Source organism: Phacochoerus africanus, chromosome 2 (assembly GCF_016906955.1).
Source record: "Phacochoerus africanus isolate WHEZ1 chromosome 2, ROS_Pafr_v1, whole genome shotgun sequence".
NCBI lineage: Eukaryota > Metazoa > Chordata > Mammalia > Artiodactyla > Suidae > Phacochoerus > Phacochoerus africanus.
The window spans coordinates 254,966,940-254,990,877 of NC_062545.1; the positions used below are offsets into that span (position 1 = coordinate 254,966,940).

At 38.2% G+C, this 23,938-nt stretch overlaps 1 protein-coding gene across 6 annotated transcripts in view; it reads right to left on the reverse strand.

Moving 5' to 3' along the window:
- Nucleotides 1-23,938, reverse strand: part of PTBP3 (polypyrimidine tract binding protein 3) — a 102,896-nt gene that overhangs the window by 14,923 nt on the left and 64,035 nt on the right. For all 6 annotated transcript variants that reach the window (XM_047768165.1, XM_047768162.1, XM_047768161.1 and 3 more), the window contains 3 exons: nucleotides 22,939-23,103; nucleotides 12,439-12,549; nucleotides 10,461-10,635 (listed from right to left, as the gene is read on the reverse strand). In XM_047768165.1, coding sequence (XP_047624121.1) covers nucleotides 10,461-10,635; nucleotides 12,439-12,549; nucleotides 22,939-23,103 — 451 coding nt within the window. The remainder of the gene's footprint in view (nucleotides 1-10,460; nucleotides 10,636-12,438; nucleotides 12,550-22,938; nucleotides 23,104-23,938) is intronic.

The window sequence follows — 23,938 nt, forward strand, 5'->3', positions numbered from 1 at the left end:
AATACAGTCATTAAAAGACTTCGGGGACAGAACTAGCAGAGAGAACTGACAATAAATGAAGACACAAAAAATGAGAATAATTGACAGAGTGATGAAATAGAAGAGAAGCAGGTATTTACTGAGAGGACACAAGGAGCCAAGCATTCTTCTAGTGTTGAGGAAGCACCAAATAAAGCAGACAAAAAGTCTCTCCCCTTGCTAAACTTACATTCAAGTGGGCTCAACATCACAGGGAAAAATGATTCACTTTCACAACAGAAATAGCTATATTTAAGGCATAAAGGAAGACTTCTCAAAAAGGCTTCAATATGGATATGAGTTAAGGTGAAAATTTACACTAGAAAGTTAAACATACGAGATATGGTAGACTGCATTATGGTTTTCACTTGACTCTTAGAAGCGTTGGTAGCATAGTGGTGAGCATAGCTGCCTTCCACATGGCTCTTCCACACAACTCCAGCCAGTCATGGGACTTGCAGTACCTCCCGCAGGAGAAGCACACATTTCTATGCAACACTCACTCTCGATCATGTGAAAGGAACACACGGGCAGGTATAACATACACTGCTTCTATTAAGAGGCATTAGGGGTTTATACTAGTTCTATTTTTCACTCTCGCCACAAGAATGCCATGTCTCAAATGTAGTGCCACCTTCAGTCTGGAGCCTCAATCAAAAAGACACATGGGAGTTCCTGTCGTGGTGCAGTGATTAACAAATCCGACTAGGAACCATGAGGTTGCGGGTTCGGTCCCTGCCCTTGCTCAGTGGGTTAACGATCCGGCGTTGCCGTGAGCTGTGGTGTAGGTTGCAGACGCGGCTCGGATCCCGCGTTGCTGTGGCTCTGGCATAGGCCGGTGGCTACAGCTCTGATTCGACCCCTAGCCTGGGAACCTCCATATGCCGCGGGAGCGGCCCAAGAAATAGCAACAACAACAACAACAACAACAAGACAAAAAAAAAAAAAAAGACACATGAAGGGAGGCTGCAGAAGCGGACTCACAGCTGTCTAAGTGTCACTCATGTGAGAGAAGTAAATGTTAATTAAAGCCACTGATACCTGTGGGCAGGTCAAGAGGGGTACTTTTTAAACACAACAAAGAGACTAATATACATGGCTCTGGGGGTGGTGTGAGGCACAAGACTTGCAATAGGTTTTAGAGAAATGAGGAAATTTTTTGAGGTAACGCTCATTAACCACTAAATAGCAATAAATGAAATAATTGAGAAACAATTGCCAAGGCGGCCGAATGTTAAATAACTGTTTCCATGTAAAATATGATTAACAAGAACATTTGTTAATATGTGACAAAGGAATCATTTGTGAAGTTTCCATAAATCTATACTCCTTGAATAAGCAAAAATAAAAACAGTCTAGCAAAGTAATCTGTTAGACACTGAGTTAGTATCTTTATGAAAAGATTACACAAACTTTTAAGAAAAATGTTTTAAGATTTGAATGAATAAGAATATGTATTTTACATCTGAAAAATGTACCATCACAACAGCAATACGGCAATACAAATTAATTGATAACATCTTAACATTTAAGTTTACAACTGTTAGTTATAATAGCAAAACCCTAAAGAAACAAGCTTAATGTCTAAATTGGAGAATGATTCAATAAATTACAAATCACTAGACAAAAATACAGAGCCATTTAAAATATTACAAAAAGTATGCACTATGAAAAAAAAAGCACAATTCTGTTTTTTTTAAAAATGTGGGTACAGTAGCAGAGTAAATAATGTAGACCAACCTGACTGCAAATATGACCAATGAAAGAATAAAAAGATCTTAAAAAAAAAAACGAACAGCTAACAAGATGGTTGGGAATAAACAAGCCAAAAATCTAACCTTGTGAAATAGCTTGGTTTTTACCAGTCTCATAGGTAATACACAAGATGAAAATCCCAAGGTGAACCCAAGGAAAGGAAGTCAACATAGCATTAATCTACAAGTGTAAGCCCATCCCATTTACCTATTCCTCCCATCCTAAGAAGACTGCAAAGCAAGCTGCCTTCCTGCCTTCCAAAGGGATAAAAAAGTTCCTGAAAAGTTCTAACCATAAGCAAGCTCTCACGAAAATTTGCAGCCTAAATTCACAGTTCCTAGAAGTTCAAAGGAAAACTAATAAAATCATGGATTTGGATTGAAATGGTTCCAAACACAGATCCTTTAATGTTGCAGACAAGCAAATTTTTTCTGGGGAACATACCACCTTGATACTAAGCCTCAAAGAACTCTCACAATTAACTCCCCAAGTAAAATGGATAACTCAAAAAGAAAAAAAAGAGGAATTCCCATTGTGGCTCAGTGGTAAGGAACCTGGCCAGTATTCATGAAGACGTAGGTTCAATCCCTGGCCTTACTCAGTGGATTAAGGATCAGGCAATGCAGTGAGCTATGGTGTAGGCTGGGAAATTCAAGCTGCAGCTGTGATTCTATTCCTAGCCTGGGAACTTCCATATGTCTTTTTAGGTGTGGTCCTAAAAAGCAAAAAAAAAAAAAAAAAAAAAAAGAAGAAAAAGAAAAAAGAAGAAAAATAACTAGGAGTTCCCTTGTGGTGCAGCATGTGAGGGATTCAATGCTATTAGTAGTCTGGGTCGCTGCTGCAGTGTGGCTTCGACCTCTGGCCTGGCAGGCATGGTCAGAAAAAAAAAGAAATATCTAATTGCAGGGGGGGAAAAAAAACTGCAAAGATTTTAGACAATGGAATTATCAGATGAAGATTTTAAATAGTACGTTTATGTTTGAAGAAATAAAGCCATGCTGAAAAATATTTTGAAGGCAGATACTTAAAATAAAAGAACCAAATAAAAATTTCTAGAAATAAAAAGCACAGTAACTGAAATCTAAAACTATCAGACAAGTTTAACAACAGATTAGTCAAAGGTGAAGAGACTATTAGTGAAATGAAATACCCTAAGGAATTATTCAGGATGCACTCAGAGAGATAAAGAAATAGAAAGTATGAAAGAAAGTTTGAGATATTCAGAAAGAATTAAGAGAATATAACGGGCCTAATCAAAATTACTGAAAGTAAAAAGAAAAAAGGAGAGGCGCTCCCATTGCGGCTTGGCAGGTTAAGGACCCGATGTCGTCTCTGTGAGGATTAGGGTTTGGATCCCTAATCCTCACAGATTAAGGTTAAGGATCCAGTGGGTTAAGGATCCAGAATTGCAGTAAACTGCTGCACAGGTTGTAGATGTGGCTCGAATCTGGTGTTGCTGTGGCTGTGGCATGGGCAGACAGTTGTAGCTCGGATATGAACAGAAAAAAAAAAAGCATGAAGGAGAAATATATAAAAGAATCATATCTAGAAAGACAACAATCCACCAAATCAAGAAGCTTTCTGAGCTCCAATTAGAAAAAATAAACCCTTAAACAGACATATCATACTGAAGCTAGACATCAAAGACGAAAAAAAAAAAAATCTAAAGAATAGAGAAAAAGAGCAGTAGATAGGCTGACAGCTGACTTTCTAAGAGCAACAATGAAAAACCAGACTATAGTGGAATGATTTAATATACCGAAAGAAAAATACTGGTCACCTAGATCTCTATACTAAGTAAAAATATCTTTTAAAATTGATAAAAAAAAACACATTTCTGGGCAAATGAAAACTTCAAATACGTTACCATGGACCTCCCTAAGTGAATACTAAAGGATGACCTTCAGGCAGAAGGTAAGCAATCCCAGATGGCATATCTAAGTTGCAAGAAGGAATGAAAAGCCTAAAGAGTTATATATGGTTTAATATAAATGAATATTGATAATATAAAATAATACAAATTGAAAGGCTAAAATCTAAAAAATTTTGAACATAATAATATCTTGGAGTCAGGAGGATATAAGAAAAGGTAAAAGGAGTTAAGGCGCCTTAAAGTTCTTATATTATGTAAGAAAAGGATACAGGTATCAATTACCTCTAGATTTTGGTAAAACATCTATGAAAGTTAAAGACCCTAGATGATAATACAAAACAGTGTTAAACTTCAAAAGCAGTAGTGGGAAAAACAATAATAATTAAAGATCAATTCAACAAGTATTTTCTGAGTACCTATTTTTTTGTGTCAGGCATAAACATCAGCAAACTAAATAGAGAAGAAAAAACCTACCCTGGTGAAGCTTAACTAGTGGTGAAAAATGGAATTAAACAATAAACACAGTAAATAAGTTAAATGAACAGGTAATAAGGTGAAAAACAGTATTAAAAAACAGATGAGGAAGAATCAGGGATACTGAGGCAAGGCTGGTCAGGGTAGGTCAAAGAAGGCAGCATGAGCAATATATGAGAGTATCTGGGAGAAAAGCATTCCTGGAAGAGGGAATAACCAGTAGAAACATATCTAACATGTTTTAGAGGGATGTGAGACTGGAGGGCAGAAGGAGCAACAGGATAGCATCAAAGGAGATATGTCAGAAAAGCCAAATTGGAATGGATAGTATAGGGTTTGTAATCCAGTGCAAGGATATGGGCATTTACTCTGAAAGAAATGGGAACCTCTTGAGGATTGTCAGTATTAGACTAAATGGTATGACTTACTTCTCTTTCCTATTTTAGGTACAATAAACCATACAAATGTAAAAGGTAACCACTGATCTCCTTTCTGTCACTAAAGATTCATTTTCATTTTATAGAATTATATATAAACAGAATCATACAAAACAGGTATTCTTTCTTAATCTGATTTCTTTCATTCATAATAATCTTTGTCTGGCTTCTTTCTTTCTTTTGGCCACCCAATGACATGTGGAATACTCAGGCCAGGGATCAGATCTGAACCGCAGTTGCAACCTACCCTGCACGCGCACACACACACACACACACACACACACACACACACACACACAGTTAGGGTTAGAGTTATTTATGAAGTACAGGTGTCAGAGTTAGGGTTACTTACATGTATTTACATGTACGGGTATCCTAGTCATGTCCATTTAAAGTTTCTGGAAGCAATGACACCCTATTAGGAATGAGGACAGATAATGCCTTGATACTGATTTCCAAGTACTTTTTCCCACTAAAAGGAACCAGGACTCATTGGAGAAATAGCTGACTGCAGTGCTAAGGCAGGGAAGCTAAAGAAGATCTGAAATACCTTCTGCCAGAAAGTAAGGAAGTGCTCAAACAATAATGACATGTCAAAAGGTCATAGAAGCTGGTGTGAAAGGGCTCCCACTAGCCACTGGGACAGTTTGAACACAAAATGAAAAATGACGGTATGAAATTATTACCCATAGAATAAGAATCTATGAGTCCACATTAACATGAAAAATAAAAAGAGGAGCTCATGCCATTGCTCAGTGGAAACGAATCTGACTAGCACTCACGAGGACACAGATTTGATCCCTGGCCTTGCTCAGTGGGTTAAGGATCTGGTGTTGCTGTGAGCTGTGGTGTAAGCTGCAGATGCGGCTTGGATCTAGTGTTGCTGTGGCTGTGGTGGAGGCCAGCAGCTACAGCTCCAATTCAACTCTCAGCCTGGGAACCTCCATATACCTTGGGTGTGGCCTTAAAAGGACAAAAAAAGAAAAAGAAAAAGAAAAAGAAAAAGAACGAGCAGTAAATAAGCCACAGAGGTAATGTACAGTATAATGAACACAGACAATTTTATACTAAAACACTAAAATTGTGTAATGTGGTATCACTACATCGGCAATCATATTACAACATAAAAACACATCGAAGTAGCACATTATAAACCTTAAATTAATACAAATTTAAGTACCAAAAATGAGTGAATGGAGTGTTGGTAAGAGAAAAGCCCTTTATGATAAAATCCCATCTGAGAACTTAGAGGGAATGATGGAATTAGCAAATCACTACTAGGCAAGGACCATCACAATAAATAATTCAAGTAATGGATGTTAAAAATAAAGGGTGGGAGTTCCCGTCGTGGCGCAGTGGTTAACGAATCCGACTAGGAACCATGAGGTTGCGGGTTTGGTCCCTGGCCTTGCTCAGTGGGTTGACGATTCGGCGTTGCCGTGAGCTGTGGTGTAGGTTGCAGACGCGGCTCGGATCCCGCGTTGCTGTGGCTCTGGCGTAGGTCGGTGGCTACAGCTCCGATTCGACCCCTAGCCTGGGAACCTCCATATGCCGCGGGAGCAGCCCAAGAAATAGCTAAAAAGACAAAAAATAAAATAAAATAAAATAAAATAAAGGGTGAAGTCATAGGAAGCAGGTTATACACAGCCTTAACATAGCTCCCTACAAATTAACTAAGAAGAGAAAAACAGTAACTTTACAGGGAAACCACCAGGAATAGGCTATACTGGCATCATGTATCTCCTGATGTAATGAACTGAGAAAGACACAACATTATTTTAGCCAAAAAACCAGACACTCATATTGAAAGACTTTCTACTAAATATCTAACCCTGAACTCTTCAGAAATTTAAATGTCATAAAAGACAAAGAATGAGGAAATGTTGCAAATTAAACTCCAAGGAAACATGACAAATAATTAGCCTGTTACTGGTTTGGAACCCTATCAGAAAAAATTTTTCTTATAAAGAACATTATTTTCACAACTGGCAGCCAAAAAAGAAAAAGCAAAAAAAAAGGGACTGTCCTTGTTCTTTGAAAATATACAATGAGTATTTAGAAGGGGCACATGCTTGTAACTTATTCTCCGATGACTCAGGAGAAAAAACCACACACACATATATATGTATATAAACAGAGAGATGATAAAGTAAATGCAGCATGATATTAGTAACTTGGAATTTGAAGGATATGAGGGAATTCTTTAAACTATTCTTGCAACTTAAAGTATTTAAAGTATTTATAAATTTTAGAATATGAGTATATATCTTTATAATGTCAAAGTAACAAAGGATTTCTTAAACATACTACAAAAAAATTTAAAAGAAATGGCAAATAAATTTGCTTATACAAAAACACCAAGGAAGTACCCATTGTGGCGCAGAGGAAATGAATCCAACTGGTGTCCCTGAGGATGCAGGTTCAATCCCTGGCCTTGCTCAGTGGGTCGGGAATCCAGCGCTGCCCTGAGCTGTGATGAAGATCACAGATGTGGCTCAGATCCCGCTGTAGCTCCGATTAGACCCTTAGCCTGGGAACTTCCATGTGCTGCCCAGTGCAACCCTAAAAAGCAAAACAAACAACCATGAAGAGAATGAACCAATAAGCCAAAACGGAGAGAAGCTATTTGCAAAACATATAACCAACAAAGGACCAGCATATAAAGAATTCCTACAAACAAACAAGAAAAGATAAAGGAAATACAAAAATGGGCAAAAGAATTAACAGAAAATTTATAAAGGAGAATGGCCAATAAACAAAAATAAAAAAATAAACTTCACTGGTAATTAGGACAATTTCATAGCAGCAGGGTTCATAATAGCCTCAAACCAAAATAATGCAAATGTCTATCAACAGTAGAAGAGATAGGAAAACTGTGATATATTGACACAATGGGAGTCTATACACTGGACACTCTTGAGGGTGATTAAACAACACACATATATGTGAACATGGATGAATCACGAAAGGAAACAAACATCATGATTCCATTTACATTAAGTTCTAAACATAGGAGAAAAAATTTTAAATTAGCACTTAGGGCTGCATAGTGAATAGTGAGGGAATAAAAAAAAACAAACTATAGGGACAAAGCAGAGAAGCAAAAATTTGAGACTACGGCTATCTTGGAGCAGGCAGTAAATGAGGGGCACAAAGAAAGCCTCTTCAGTATGTGTAAATATTTTATTTCTTAACCTGGGTGGTAATTACACAAGTATTTAAAACTATATTCAGGAGTTCCTGTTGTGGCTCAGTGGTAACAAACCCAACTAGTATCCATGAGTATGCAGGTTTGATCCCTGGTTTCACTCATGGGGTTAAGGATCCGGCATTGCCATCAGCTGTGGTGTAGGTCACAGATGTGGCTCGGATCCCATGTTGCTGTGGCTGTGGTAGCTCCGTTTTGACCCCTAGCCTGGGAACTTCCATACGCTGCACCTGCAGCTGTAAAAAGACAAAATAAAATAAAACTATATTCACATGTTTTACAAACTTCTCTACAGGTATATCTCTAAGACCAGAGACAGAATGCTCACAACTTAACCCCAGGAACCTTAAGGGATAATAATCTTTAAAGGGTATCAGCCAGTGAGGTAAGGAAAAAAGTCAGGAAAGTGTGGTATTTCAGAAGCCAAGAGAGAAAAAGGAAGAGTGAACTGTGTAAAATATTTGTCAGAGGCAGAGTAAATTTTCACACAACACATAAAAAAGTATTGTTCTGTTTGGTGAATAACTTATGTTAAAATGTAGATGCTACTTTATAATGACTAAGGGTTTGTTAATACAATAAAAAGGATGGTAATATTCTGATATTTTATTAGAAACCAAAATTCTCAATTGCATTTTTAAAATGTCCTCCTCCCACAATGCAGAATATTAATACACCACAGTATATATTCAATTATTGGAGTAAGTGCAGTTCTTCATGTGATAGCCAAGTGTTGGCAGACTTGAATGACAGCCTCAACTTCTATCATTTGCTGTTAAAATTTTAATTACAAAGACTTTTGGCTCTGCCAAACTGTATATATGAATAGGGGCTCCTAACAAATACAGTCCTCCCTCAGTATCCATGAGGGATTAGTTCCAGGACATTCTCCAGCTCCCCACCCTGTAGACACCAAAATCCAAGGATGCTTAAGTCCCTTACATAAAAGGATATAGTATTTGCATAATATCTCACCACTCCCTCCTATATACTTTAAATCATCTCTAGACTGCTCATAATACCTAATAAGCATATTAATGCTATATAAATAGCTAGAAGTACAACGTAATGCTATGTAAATAAATAGTTGCTAGTGCAAGGCAAATTCAAGTTTGGCTTTTAGGAACTTTCCGGGACTTTTTTCCCCAAGTTGTTTTTTTGTTTTTGTTTTTTGGGTTTTTTTTGGTCTTTTAGGGCCGCACACTTGGCATCTGGGGGTTCCCAGGCTAGGGGTCCATTTGGAACTGTCACCGAGGGCCTACACCACAGCCACAGCAACACAGGATCTGAGCTGCATCTGCGACTTACACCACAGCTCACAGCCACACCAGATCCTTAACCCACTGAGTGAGGCCAGGAGTCAAACCCACATCCTCATGGATGCTAGTCGGGTTTGTTAACTGCTGAGCCACGACGGGAACTCTTTTCCCAAGTATTTTTGGTTAATTTGTAGATGCCAAACCTGTAGATATGGAGGGCAAAGTGTATGAAACACACAAATTCAGTCAGACCATACAGAAACTTCAACAATTTAGCAACATGAATTGAACAACTCACTTGGCCTTTTTAGTTATAAATAACACAAAGTTTTAAAGTTACAAACTATTATCTAGAAAAATCTGGATAACCATGTGCCTGAGGATTCTTTTTTTCTCACCTATAAAATGAAGACAGACTAAATATCACTTAGGTCTCAGTATTTTATGATGTCATTTGGCAAGGAAAAATCAATCACAAAGGGTAATAAAATATAATACTTTATCTAAATAATAAAACTTATTAACCTAATGATATATCCAACTAGGCCATCCACTACTTTTCCCTTTACATAAAGGTTTATTTTAAAAGTGTAAATTACTGAGAACTAATTTTAAATAAAAGAAGGAAGCTCTTCCAAGTGGTATTTGCCTAAGAAGCACAGAAGACTGTATTTTCGTTGGTGTAAAAATGCAACTTCACATAAACTTAAGGTAAAGATGAAAATTTTGATGTTTAAAAACCAAAAACAAGGAGTTCCCATTGTGGCTCAGTGGGTTAAGAACCTGACTAGTATCCATAAGATATGGATTCGATCCCTGGCCTCACCTAGTGGGTTAAGGATCCCGTGTTGCCGAAAGCTGTGGTATAGGTCATAGGTGCAGTTCAGATCTGGTGTTGCTGTGGCTGTGGCTACAGTTCCTATTTGATCCCTATCCTGGGAACTTCACCATATGCCACAGATGCATCCCTAAAATGGAAAAACAACAACAACAAACCAAAACCAAACCAAAAATATCCTCTTCTTTGAATAAAGGAAGAATAGGTCATTGTTTTAAAATATCACTATTTAAAAAGGGAAAGATATTTCTCTCAAGAGCACTTATGTCAATATTCTGTTGACTATAAATCAATTTATTTGAGTCAGTGTTAATATATAAGACTATTAACTTGAAGCAAATGATTGTATGATCTATAAAGAACGAGTACTATCAACATTAGAAAATAAATTCAATTTTAGATACCCACTTGTTTTTGCCAAATAACAGAACTACTACTACTAAGATTTAATTAATGGACACATTTTGTTCCATGATTTTCACTTCCCTTTAGAAATTCTGAGAATATCCAAGAAGCAACAAGATGACATACATGGATTAATAAATGAAACTTTTAACTTCAGAAAACTTGCTCTGTGACCCAAAATGGAACTACTCACCAAAAGCAGCAGCCATAGGGGGTTCAAGGGATGGCTGGCCATCACCAGTAGGAAGGTCTAAGCGAGTGAAGTCTCTGCTTTTGTCATTATTATATTTCACATTAAGGCTGGTGAGCTTGGAGAAGTCAATACGCAGAGTACAGCATGCATTATAGATATTCTGGCCATCCAGAGCCTAAAGCATGTAAGAAAGGGACTGATGTTTTGCAAGAAGACAACAACAATGATAAATCAAGTAGCTTCTACTTTGACAAAGAGTGGCAATCAGGAGTAAAGCAGAAAGGACTAAAGTAAAAGCCAAAGACCTGTGTTTACTTCTGTGTTGCTCTGTCACTAACTGTGTGAGCCCCAGAGAGAAAATGCAAGCCTCTATTTCTTAGGGTTTTTTTTTCATCTGCAAAGTAAGGATAATAATCCCTATATTGTCTATAGTAAGGTCAAATGAAAGAGGAAAAATGTACAAGCTTGAAAAACTATTACACGTTATTGTATATTATACTAGTTATGATTATTTGGTCCACAACAAATGTTTAGAGATATTTATTTATTTACTTGGCTGCACTGGCAGCATGCAGAGGTTCCCGGGCCAGGGATGGAGCCTGCGCCACAGCAGCAACCTGAACCACTGCAGTGACGCCACCAGATCCTTAACCTACTGAGCCACATGGGAACTCCCAGTTTAAAGATATTTAAATTTTACATTTCATCTTAATTATTTTAGGGTAATCGATATAGGTTAAGATGAAATAAAGCCTTTGTTAATGGTACTTGTCAGAACCATAATATGTGAAATATTATCTACCACTTTTTTTTCTTGTAAATCTATTTTCCTTGAATAATAAACTTGGGGAAAATCTTGAGTCAGATAATACAAGACCAAAGACTGGCAATTCCTCCCTTCACAATAATAAAGGTTTACCAAAGGGATATTTATAGCCACTTATGGCCTCACAAATACTCACATTTGTAAAAACAGATACCAGAAACCAAAACATAAAAAGAAAAAAACTACAAATATACAAAAAATCCTGACTTCCAATACTTATAGAAATGAGTATGTCATCAAAAAGGTACAAAATAATATATGCAGGCAGAGGGTACAGTAAATATAAAGGTTATTCCTAATCAAGAGCCAGACACTATGTGGCACACAAAAGTAGTATAAACCTTAGCTCTTACCTTTGGAAAAAATTAGAAAAAATTCAGATACTGATACAAGATAGAGTTATGTATAGATCTCAATAGGAGATGGGTCAAACATAACCAAACCAAATGTCAAGTGTTTTATATCTTGTCAAAAGTCAAGTACTCATGTACTAAAAAGAAGACAATACAAGTTGAAAGGAGCGTGTTTCCTGAGATTTAATGTCTTCACCACTGTAGAGCTCAATGATATTCAACAGTGACTATGGCTGCAAAAATAGTGAAATCAATCAATCTCTGGCTCATTTAATAGAGGTAAATGAAGGCACTAGGGCAAAGATAATTCTACTTTATTAGTCCGATTAAATCAGGAGTACTGTGCTCAACTCTAGAATTTAAATACAACAAATGGTAATGAGTCCCAGAAATCTGAGAAATGGTGATTTGAAACCATTTCATATGAAGAGAGAAGTAATTTCAGACTATAAAAAGAACATATGGAACAGTATATTTAAAAACGATAAATTTTATATTATGCATATTTTATTTCAATGAAACACATGGTAAACTAGAGCAAAAGGGAAGACATGATTGGCTTTCTTCAGTATCACTGAAGTGACTGATTAACAATTGAAAAATGACAAGATCCTACTGTACAGCATAGGGAACTATATCCAATCTCTTGGGATAAAGCATAATGGAAAAGAGTATTTAAAAAAGAATGCATATATGTATACAACTGAGTCACTCTGCTGTACAGAAGAAATTAGCACAACTCTGTAAATCAACTATACTTTAAAAAATAATTGAAAAATGAAAAAAGGATCATAATTACCATTTTGGCATAATGTGCATTCAATGGGTCAGCATACTGAAGCAAGGCTTGAAACTGATTATTCTTTGTAAAGGTGATAATCTTTAAGACTGTGCCAAATTTAGAAAATATCTGGAAAAAAATGCACATTAGGTTATATTTAAGGGAAAAATTTGGCTAACATATCTTCATAAATACAACTTGATTCATGAATCCTCCCACTTTTTTTTTTTTTTTTTGGCCGTACCTGTGGCACAAGGGTTCGAACCCGAGCTGCACACAGCAGGTCTTTAAACCCACTGCACCAGACTGGAGGTCAAACCCTTATCTCCACAGAGACAACCTGGATCCTTAACCCACTGTGCTACAGTAGGAACTCCATGAATCTCATTTTTTTTTTCCTTTGTCTTTTTAGGGCTGCACCTGTGGCATATGGAGGTTCCCAGGCTAGGGGTCGAATCAGAGCTGTAGCTGCCAGCCTATGCCACAGCCACAGCAATGTGGGATCCGAGCCATGTCTGCAACCTACACCACAGCTCACAGCATTGCCAGATCCTTAATCCACTGAGCAAGGACAGGGATCGAACCTGCATCCTCATGGATGCTAGTCATATTCATTTCCACTGAACCAGGACAGGATGTCCTGAGTCTCATTTTTAAGTGAAAATAATTTCCTCTATTAAAACTACTGGCACCAAAATTACTTATATCAAGACTAAGATGTTCATATTTCAACACCCATGCTTGGCTTAAAACAGTGCCTGACACACAATAGGCACTAAATATTTAATCTATTTTATAGCATGTCACAAATGGCACAGTACTAAAGCAGGAGGTCACAGCAGGAATTAATTAATGCTATGAGATAATGGTGTTACAAAGCATATAAATGGAAGTGGAAGAGTCATACAGATCAACTGTTTCACCCTGAGAATCAGCATCTACTTCTTGAAATTTTTATAGAGAGGAACAACTACAAAATATTCAACAAAATGTTCAGTGCTCTATTAATTCATCAAATACTCAGAGAGTACCATCTAAGCTCTGGGAAGTCAGCCGTGAACAAGAAGAAACAAGGGTCTCAATACTGGCTCATCGGTTTTAACAACAGTACTGTACTGATGCAAGATTGTTAATAGTAGGAGAAATTGTGTATGTCTGTAGGGGTAAAGGGGGTATATATTTTATATATTCTGCTCAAGTGTTTTGTGAACTAAAACTGCTCTAAAGAATTAGAGCAGGAGAAGGAACAAGTGCAATAAGTAGGAAACAGTTACCAACTTGGTAGATATTAAAAGTCCAACTACATAAAAAAATCACTTAAAATGTGAATATTCTAAATATGCTAATTAAAATATACACTTGTCTGCGTGGGTTTTTTAAAAAGCACACATAATCCCCAACTTTAGGTTATTCATGAGAAACCCACTTTATTTTTATTTTTTAATTTTTTTGTCTTTTTAAGGCCACATCTATGGCACATAGAGGGTCCCAGGCTAGGGGTAAAATCGGAGCTACAGCTCCTGGCCTACACCACAGGAATAGCAACGCAGAATTGGAGCCATGTCTGCAACCTACACCACAGCTCACAGCAATGCTGGATTCTTAGCCCACTGCTCGAGGCCAGGGATCAAACCTGCATCCTCATGGATGCTAGGCAGATTCATTTCCACTGAGCCATGACGGGAACTTCCGAGAAACCCACTTTAAGTATAAAGGCTCAAGCTAAAAGAAGAGAAAGATACATCAAACTAAAACTAATTTTTCAGAAAAGCTGACATAGCTATATTAAGTTTAGCTATATTAAGTTTGACTTCTGAAGAAAAATATCAGGGATAAAGAAGGATGCTATAGAATAATAATAATGGGGGTCATTTATCCAACAAGACATATAACAATCCTTAATATGAATGTGCTTAATAAAAGAAAATCGAAATACTGAAGAAGAAAAAGCTGAAAGAACTACAAAAACGCCATTGTAATTGGAGACTTTAATACCCCTTTATCACTGACAGATCCAAAAGTCAGAAAATCAGTTAAGGATACAGTTGAAGTGAATAGCATCATCAAGCAACTGGATCTAATTGACATTTATAGAACAGTACATCCAATAATAGCAGAGTACATATTCTTAATTTTGTATGAAACACTGATCAAGATAGACACATTCTGAGCCATATAACACACTGCAACAAATTTAAAATAAAAATCAGGAGTTCCCGTCGTGGTGCAGTGGTTAACGAATCCGACTAGGAACCATGAGGTTGAGGGTTCGGTCCCTGCCCTTGCTCAGTGGGTTAACGATCTGGCGTTGCCGTGAGCTGTGGTGTAGGTTGCAGACGCGGCTCGGATCCTGCGTTGCTGTGGCTCTGGCGTAGGCCGGTGGCTATAGCTCCGATTGGACCCCTAGCCTGGGAACCTCCATATGCCGAGGGAGCGGCCCAAGAAATAGCGAAAAAAGACCAAAAAAAAAAATCATACAATGTATATTCTCAAACAGTTGTAGAGTCAAAATAGAAATCAGTAACAGATAAATACCTGGAAAATCCTAAAACAAAACAAAACAAAACAAAAAACCCAAGAGTCTCTGCCCTTATGAGGAAAGACAGATGATAAACAAATTAGCAAATAAAAAGTGTTCTGTTTTAAAAACAAAAGGGAAAGAGAGGAGCAGGAACTGGAATGCAAATTGGGAAGGTGCTCAAAGCAGGCCTCTCTGAAGAGTGCTGGGAGAAGAGTAAACAGACTGGGGAGGTTTCCTGACAGGCACCTGAGTACCAGTGCTCTTACAATACTTGTTTTACTTCCCCACACAAGGGGTCATGGCCATTTTGCTTTCCTCTGATGTCCTATTTAATTTTTTTTAGGGCCGCACCCAGAGTACACAGAGATTACCAGACTGGGGGTCTGCAGCTGCTGGCCTACGTCACAGTCACAACTATGCCAGATCCTAGTGGTGTCTGTGCGACCTACACCACAGTTCGTGCCAAAGCCAGATCCTTAACCCACTGAGCGAAACCAGGGATCGAACTCGCAACCTCATGGTTCCTTGTCAGATTTGTTTCTGCTGTGCCACAATGGGACCTTGCAGTTTTTTTGGGGGTGTGTGTTGGGGGGGAATATTCTTTCACAGCTAATTAGCTTAAAACCAAACACTTCCATGAGGGATAAGACGATCAACAAGATTTGTGAAACCAATTCGTCTCAGAAGGGCTCTGAAGGTTCTTTACTGAAATTTTAAAACAATTCTAATGCAGTTAACTTCATTATGGTCATATTTCAGGGTTTAGAACTTTGAGACCTTAACCCCTCACATAACTGTGTTTTGAAAAATACTAAGAAATTTTTTGTTTCGTTCTTTTAATGAAAAATTTGGTTTTGTAACTGCTATTTCCTCAGTACGCCCTCATGTCCTAGATAATATTCTTAAAGTTTATAAAAGAATATCAAATTTACTTTCTTCTCAGTTGTCAAATATGGATTTTATGTTGTATCTTTCTTTAAGATATAGATGAAAGCATTCTTAGGAAAAGATCTTATATTCTTAACTTCCATCCATAGTGATACTGTGATGTTGTATGCATGCGTACACACACACACACCTGTATAAGTGCATCAACTGAGTGTTTTTCTTTCACCTGATAAAGGAGTAGTAATCAATTTTTAAAATATACATACATAAAAGAGGATACAATAACTGCCTAGCCTCCCTCCTTCGTATTACCCTTGTTCTTAAGTACAAGTTAGATTATATATTTACCTGCTTAAAATTCCTCCCTATCTCCCCATTATTTATAGGGTAAACTCCAAGCTCTTTGGCATAAACCAATAAAATCCAAGCTTTTAACATGCATCTCAGCGCTCCCAAGACGCCACTGATCCCAATGCTCCACAGCACAAACTCCTCTGGACACTTTGTATATTACACTGTTTATAACAATATGGAGTTGCCCACAGCAGTTCTCCAGATATACCATGTGGTTTGAGACTGCCATGCCTATACGTAGCTTTTGTCTTTTCCTACAACCTAGGAAATTTTCATTTACTTTTTTTCAAAACTCAGCACAGGGAGCAATGCCACCAAAAAATTCTTAGCCTCACACCAATCTCTACTTAACTCTCCTTTCCAAATATGAATATCCCCTCCTTGGCCTCATACAAATTTTTATTTTGCTGTTTTACTAATACTGTACTATACATTTGCTTATATACCTGTCTTCTTTAATTAGACTGAAAGCTCCTTAAAGGAGCTTAATCATTTCTCTTTGAGTATAATTCCTGGCATGTAAGAGGCACAGAGTAAATGCTTATCATTAATCGATAAAAAATTATACTCTGAAACCTGATTTAAGAATTAAGGCAATGTGCAATTTTTTAAAATGAAAAACATCCTTGATGTAAAATTATCTCGTTAACGAAATAATAAGAACATAAAATTTGCTCCAAAATTTGAGATTTTATGCTGCATTATGCTATAGAACCTAGTTAATTTCCAACTTTGATTTTGTTAATGTTCTGATTCTTTTCTTTCATTAAACTTGAACAATCTGAAGCATATCCTCACTGACAGATGTGTTTGCCTGTGTGACTTTCATCTGAGTATGATGAGAAAATACACATTTATTCAATTGGGTAACCAGGGATAGCTCTCTAGGATAGCTCTCTAGAGCCCCCTGGGCTGTATTTACTGAGAGTAGCTAGCTACAAAAATCAACCTGATTTTTTTTCTTTTTCTTTAGGGCCGCTCCCACAGCACAGGGAAGTTCCCAGGCTAGGGGTCCAAACAGAGCTGCAGCTGCCGACCTACACCACAAGCCCAGAAACACTGGATCAGAGACGCGTCTGCGACCTACACCACAGCACACACCAATGCCAGATCTTTAACCCACTGAGTGAGGCCAGGGTTTGAACCCACGTTCTCATGAATAATAGTCGGTTTCATTAACTGTTGAGCCATGACGGGAACTCCAACCTGATACTTCTGAATAAAGTAAGTGAGCACCAACCAACATCAGGGAATTCAGGAAAGACTGAAATGTGTTTTTTTTTTTTTTTTTAACAATTTTTTTATAATTATCAAGCTACTAATTTTTAAACAGATTTGGTATCAAAAGACTAATGTTTGGGAAGTTTGATATATATTTTTTTATTGATTATAAGGTCTTTGACTACTTACCTAACATATTTACTTTACTGACATAAATAAATACACAGATTCAATTCCTGACATCTCCTGTACATTTTAATCTTTTCAGACTTTAAAGATGCTGGTAAAGATTTTTAAATGCTGGTAAAAAATTTATTTTTTGCTTTTTTTAGGGCCACACCTGTGGCATACGGAGGTTCCCAGGCTAGAGGTTGAATAAGAGCTACAGCTGCCGGCCACAGCCACAACCACAGCAACACAGGATCCGAGCTGAGTCTGCAACCTACACCACAGCTCACGGCAATGCCGGATCCTTAACCAACTGAGAGAGGCCAGAGATCGAACCCGCAACCTCATGGTTCTTAGTCCGATTTGTTAACCACTGTGCCACGACGGGAACTCCCCAAATGCGGGTAAAATTATCTTCAGGGTGATATTTATAAAGGTAGAACTTGCCAGAAACTGAAAATGTTCACTAGTATTCACCTATAAAAGGCACATTTACATCAGAACTTTTTAAAACAGCAAGCACATTGGCCACAGTTTGTTTACAATAGTTTCTGTAGCTTCCAAAACACTTAAGACTTAAGAACTAGAATTTTACATTATTTAATATCACAATAATTGGTTTTTGCATTTTTCAATTCAAAAAGATAAGTCCTCCATCCTAAAGAGATTTGTCTATTGGATATTGATAAAATAACCCCATATAAGAGTTCCTGGTGTGGCTCAGCAGAAACAAATCCGACTAGGATCTATGAGGTTGCAGGTTCGATCCCCGCCCTCACTCAGCGGGTTAAGGATCTGGTGTTGCTGTGAGCTGTGGTGTAGGTTGCAGACGCGGCTCGGATCTGGCATTGCTGTGCCTCTGGCGTAGGCCGGCAGCAACAGCTCCAATTAGACCTCTAGCCTGGGAACTTCCATATTCCACGGGTGTGGCCATAAAAAGACAAAAGACAAAAAATAATAATAATAATAACCTCATACATAACAGTACTTGGAAGTAATGAATTCCATAAAAATACTGTTTTGACCTACTCCTTCAGTGCACAAGGAAATTTTCTAGAATGCAAAGTTGAGTTTGCACAATCGATCAGTTGATGAATGCCTTCTTTAACTACGAATACTAAGTGACACTAATATAACAGCCTTAATTATCACCCCTATGTTGATGATTAGCAATTCTCCAGCCCTGAATTCTCATGCCCAATCCATACTTATTTCCCACCTGTCCCTTCAACATCTCCCACCTGAATGCCTAACAGGTATCTCAAATTTAACACATCCAAAACATACTCTTGATTCCTGTCCTTCCTCCCACCTGGCCCAAACCTTTTTTTCCCCCTCAGTCCTTACTACCTTAGTTTAAGATAGATCTATTTTACCAGACTCATTTCCACAACCTGGAAGGCATTCTTGATTACTGTCTTTCTTCCATAACCCACATCTATTCAATCTATCAGCAAACCATTCCAAATACATCCATAATCACCACTTCAGTGCCCATGTCCCCACCTGGACCGCCACCACCATCTCTCATCTCTCATCTGGACTATGATAAGAGCCTCCCCTTATGCTTACAGTTTATTCTTAACATAGCAACAAGAGTGATTCTGTTGAAACAAATCCATCATCTCACTTCTCTACTCAAAATCCTCCATGGCTTCCCATTTTACTCGGTATAAAGATTACAAAGGCTTTGCATCATCTAGCTCTTAACCCCTTCTCTGAACCTATCATTTATGACTTTTCCTGTTTTTTACATTCCAATGACATAAGTCTTTTTTCTGATATTTGAACTCATTAATAAACACCATTCCACTTTAGGGACTTTGCACTTGCTATTCTTTCTGATTAGATCATTAGTCTATCACATATACACGTAACTGAAATCCTCACATCCTTCAAACCTCTGCTCAGGTATCATCAAACTGTTAACACCTTCCTTAACTTACCTCATCTGAAACAACACCATTCCTATCTCAATCACTCTTAATCCCCTTACCATGGGCTAAAGGGAAAATCACTAGCTTCTGCAGGTGTTAGACAGTAGTTTAGCTAATGTTAACTCTTCAACAAAATAGATAAAATTATTTGCTAATTAATTATAACATGCGCAACCAACTCTACACTTCCATGCATTTCCCAATCACAATATTTATCACATTTTATGCTATTCCTTATGAAATTATATCTTATCTACAAGACCACAGGAGCAAGGATCAGTTTCTCACAATGCAATTTACCTGCATCTGATAAATACAGCTAACATTTCTTGAACACTTATTATGTAACAAGCACAGTTCCAAGTGCTTTCAATGCATAAACTCATGGAATCCTTACCATGAAGGTATAAAAAAGATACTATCTTCATGTCTATTATACAAGAAAAAGATATAGAGGGAGTAAATTACTTGCCCAAGATTACAGAGGTAGTAGTAAGCAGTACGGTCAGGATTCAAACCAGCTGCAGATCCTCTATTCTTAATCAGTATGTTATACTACACTTTAGCTGGCTAATGAGAGAGAGTGCCGGGGGAGAGGGCTTACTTATATAATTAGAGAAAGACTTTGAGGAGATGATTTGAGCTGAAAACAGAATGATGTAGATTCAACTAAGTGACTATCTCAGCAAAGAATGTTTCCGGCCTGGAGTTCCGGTCATGGCTCAGTGGTTAACAAATCCGACCAGGAACCATGAGGATGCGGGTTCAATCCCTGGCCTTGCTCAGTGGGTGAAGGATCCAGTGTTGCTGTGAGCTGTGGTGTAGGTTGCAGACGCAGTTCGGATCCCGTGTTGCTGTGGCTGTGCCTGGGAACCTCCATATGCCAAGGGAGCAGCATATGGAGGTAAAAAGACCAAAAAAAAAAAAAAAAAAAAGAATGTTTCAGGCCTAAGAACTACAAGACAGAAAAGGACTAAGACAGAAATAAGCTGGGAGTAAGGGGAGAGGGTCTAAGGGCCAGAAAAGCCAGGGTACTAAATGAGTCAAAGAGTTAGGAAGTCAGGTTAAAGAGATGGGGAGAGGACTGCATATGGGGGCCTTATGGGCCTTGGTAAGGAAGTTGGTTTTTTTCCAACAGCTGTGCGAAGGATGATTCAAGGGTTAAAGGGAAAGCTATAACTAAAGGGCTGAGAGTCCTACCCCAATAAGTTATTATCGAAGACTCTCAGAATTACTTCCCTTCACCTAAAGAACAAGTGATCTTTTGAGAGAGAAACAAGGTTTGTTACTGGTCTCAGGGAAATGATAAATAGAATGACAAGACTGGACCACATAACGCTGACTAAGCTCACTGTTGATGGCAGAGTTGAGCCACGAGTTTAAGAACATCTTTTGTAAAGCAGTAGCTACAGTGCTACAATAGTAAACAAACATTCCTGATGGATCACAGAAGTGTTCAATGCCACTTTGTAGGATAAGCAGAAGAAAAGAAAATCCACCAGAACAACGAAGCCAATCACTTAAGTAACGGCTGAACCTTTTCAGGGAACAACAGCAGCTATAACTACCACTGCTAAAGCCCTCGAAAGAACATGCTTCACAAATGCACACTGGAACCCAGGAAACTCATAGGGAACACAGCAGGCATAATAAATGGTGTATTTTGATACTCACATTCATGGCACATAAATCATATTAAGAAATATAATGGGGAGTTCCCGTCGTGGTGCAGTGGTTAACGAATCCGACTAGGAACCATGAGGTTGCGGGTTCGGTCCCTGCCCTTGCTCAGTGGGTTAACGATCCGGCGTTGCCGTGAGCTGTGGTGTAGGTTGCAGACACGGCTTGGATCCCGCGTTGCTGTGGCTCTGGCGTAGGTCGGTGGCTACAGCTCCGATTCAACCCCTAGCCTGGGAACCTCCATATGCCGCAGGATCAGCCCAAGAAATAGCAACAACAACAACAACAACAACAAAGACAAAAGACAAAAGACAAAAGAAAAAAAAAAGAAATATAATGGAGCTCTATCACCAATTGGTACAATGACTGGGGGAAAGTACTAACTTCTAAGGTCCCCAGTCCCCATATTTGGAAAATGAAAATAGGACAGGATGCATTTCAATTCTTAAATACAGGAGTTCCTGTCGTGGCGCAGTGGTTAATGAATCTGACTAGGAACCATGAGGTTGCGGGTTCAATCCCTGCCCTTGCTCAGTGGGTTAAGGATCCGGCGTTGCCATGAGCTGTGGTGTAGGTCGTAGACGCGGCTCGGATCCCTCGTGGCTGTGGCTGTGGCGTAGGCCGGTGGCTACAGCTCCGATTGGACCCCTAGCCTGGGAACCTCCATATGCCGTGAGAGCAACTCAAGAAAATGGCAAAAAGACAATAAATAAATAAATAAATTCTTAAATACATGTAAGTGCACACACATACACCCCTGTGACTCTTCATTTAGTAGTACAAATCCAGAGGTTTGGAAAACAGTTAAATGATTCTAGATTGGCCTGATATCTTGCTGTTTAATATATACTGACATACGAAGATGAAAATAGGCATATAACATGTTTTAGTGTTTTAATAATTTTAATACAAAGGTTGTCAAGCATAATGAAATGGAATACTGGAGTTCACATTAGGAGGCTCAGTTCCAACTCTTCGATTGCTCTTTACAATATTCAACTCATCAATTATCTGAGCCTCAGTTTTATACACTACAAAATCATGTAACTAGGTGACTGATCTTCTAGCTCTTAAATTATCTTCATAGTATATGCCTCTTATCAAGACAGTTTAGACATAGTAATGGGTATGAAAGCTACGTTGAGGAAGTTCCCATGCGGTGCAGTGGGTTACGGATCCAGTGTTGCAGCAGCTGTGATGTAGGTTGCAACTGCAGTGCAAGTTTGAACTCTGGCCAGGTAACTTCCATATGCCTCAGATACAGACCACCCCAACCCCCACCCCAAAATACCAAAATAGTAAACATCAGTCACTATGTAACATGATACTTCCATATCATGTATGCAGAGTTACTCCTTTCAAAGTTTTTAAAACAAAAATACTCAAATGTAAGGAAAAGTCAATAGAAATAAATTAGTTTTCTATATTGGTGTTACTTTCTCAAGAGTAACTACTACCAGTGCTTTTTATAGGAGTCTGTGCTTTGTTCATATTCAAGCTGAGGTATCAAAAAAAAAAAAAAACCCACCAGAATTTCTTACACAGTTTTCTAAATCAAGTACATAAGGTAGAAAAAGGCAGCTGTCAAAAACTCTCTGATTTCTTACATGAAACAGGATGCTAAAGAGCTTTTTTATTTTTTAAACAAATATATCAACCAAAATCAACAACATGAAAAACTAAAAGTATAAAACAGCAAAAGTTACAAAGATCACATGTGACTCTGCTTTCATAAGTGTTTCTCCTTACCTGATGAAGAACTTCCAGAGTAACAGGATAAAAGAGGTTTTCAATAATTATTCGGAGCACAGGGCTCTGCCCAGGTAGGATTGTGCCTTCATTGGTAGGAGCTCCAGGAAGGCCCAGACTTCCTGACTGGACAGCACTGACGGCCTGCAGTGCAGCTTGGGCTCTCTGCACAACAATCCAAAATGAGAACTTGTGATTACCCAGAAGCACTGAATAATTCTTAAAAGTAACTGATGTAAAGTATATAATTAAATAAAACTATACATATCTACTCTCTCTGGATGCATATATCCTAAAATTGTAATCAGTCAAGATTCAAAAGACTTGATTTCTCACAATGACATAATATTTTAGAAGGTTGCTTAAATTTACTTGAAGAAATGGAAATAAATGGCCAAAAAGAATAAAATTTGGATATGATTTTTATTTCCTAATTTTAAAAATAACAATAGGAAAACAAAGTGTGAAAGTAACATTAAAGACCACTTAAAAATCACTCAAGGAGCTCCCTGCTGGCTCAGCGCGTTAACGATCCAGTACTGTCACTACCATGGCGCAAGTTCAGTCCCTGGCCTGGGAACTTCTGCATGCTGCACGCACAACCAAAAACAAACAAACAAACAAACAAACCAAACAAAAACAACTTTAAATTAAATTTTTAAAAAATCACTGCAGTCCCTCTTCTTTTTTCACTCCCTGAATAATTGAGTCCTAAAACCTTTGCGGAGTTCTCTGGTGGCACAGCAGGTTAAGGATCCAAACATTGTCACTGCTGTGGCTCGAGTGGCAGCTGTGGCGCAGGTTTGATCCCTAACCCTGGAATTTTTGCATACCATGGGCGCAGCCAAAAGAAAGTCTAGGAGTTCCTGTTGTGGCTCAGCAGAAATGAATCTAACTAGTATCCATGAGGACGCGGGTTCAATTCCTGGCCTCGCTTAGTGGATGGGTGATCCGGCATTGCCGTGAGCTGTGGTGTAGGATGCAGACACTGCTCAAATCT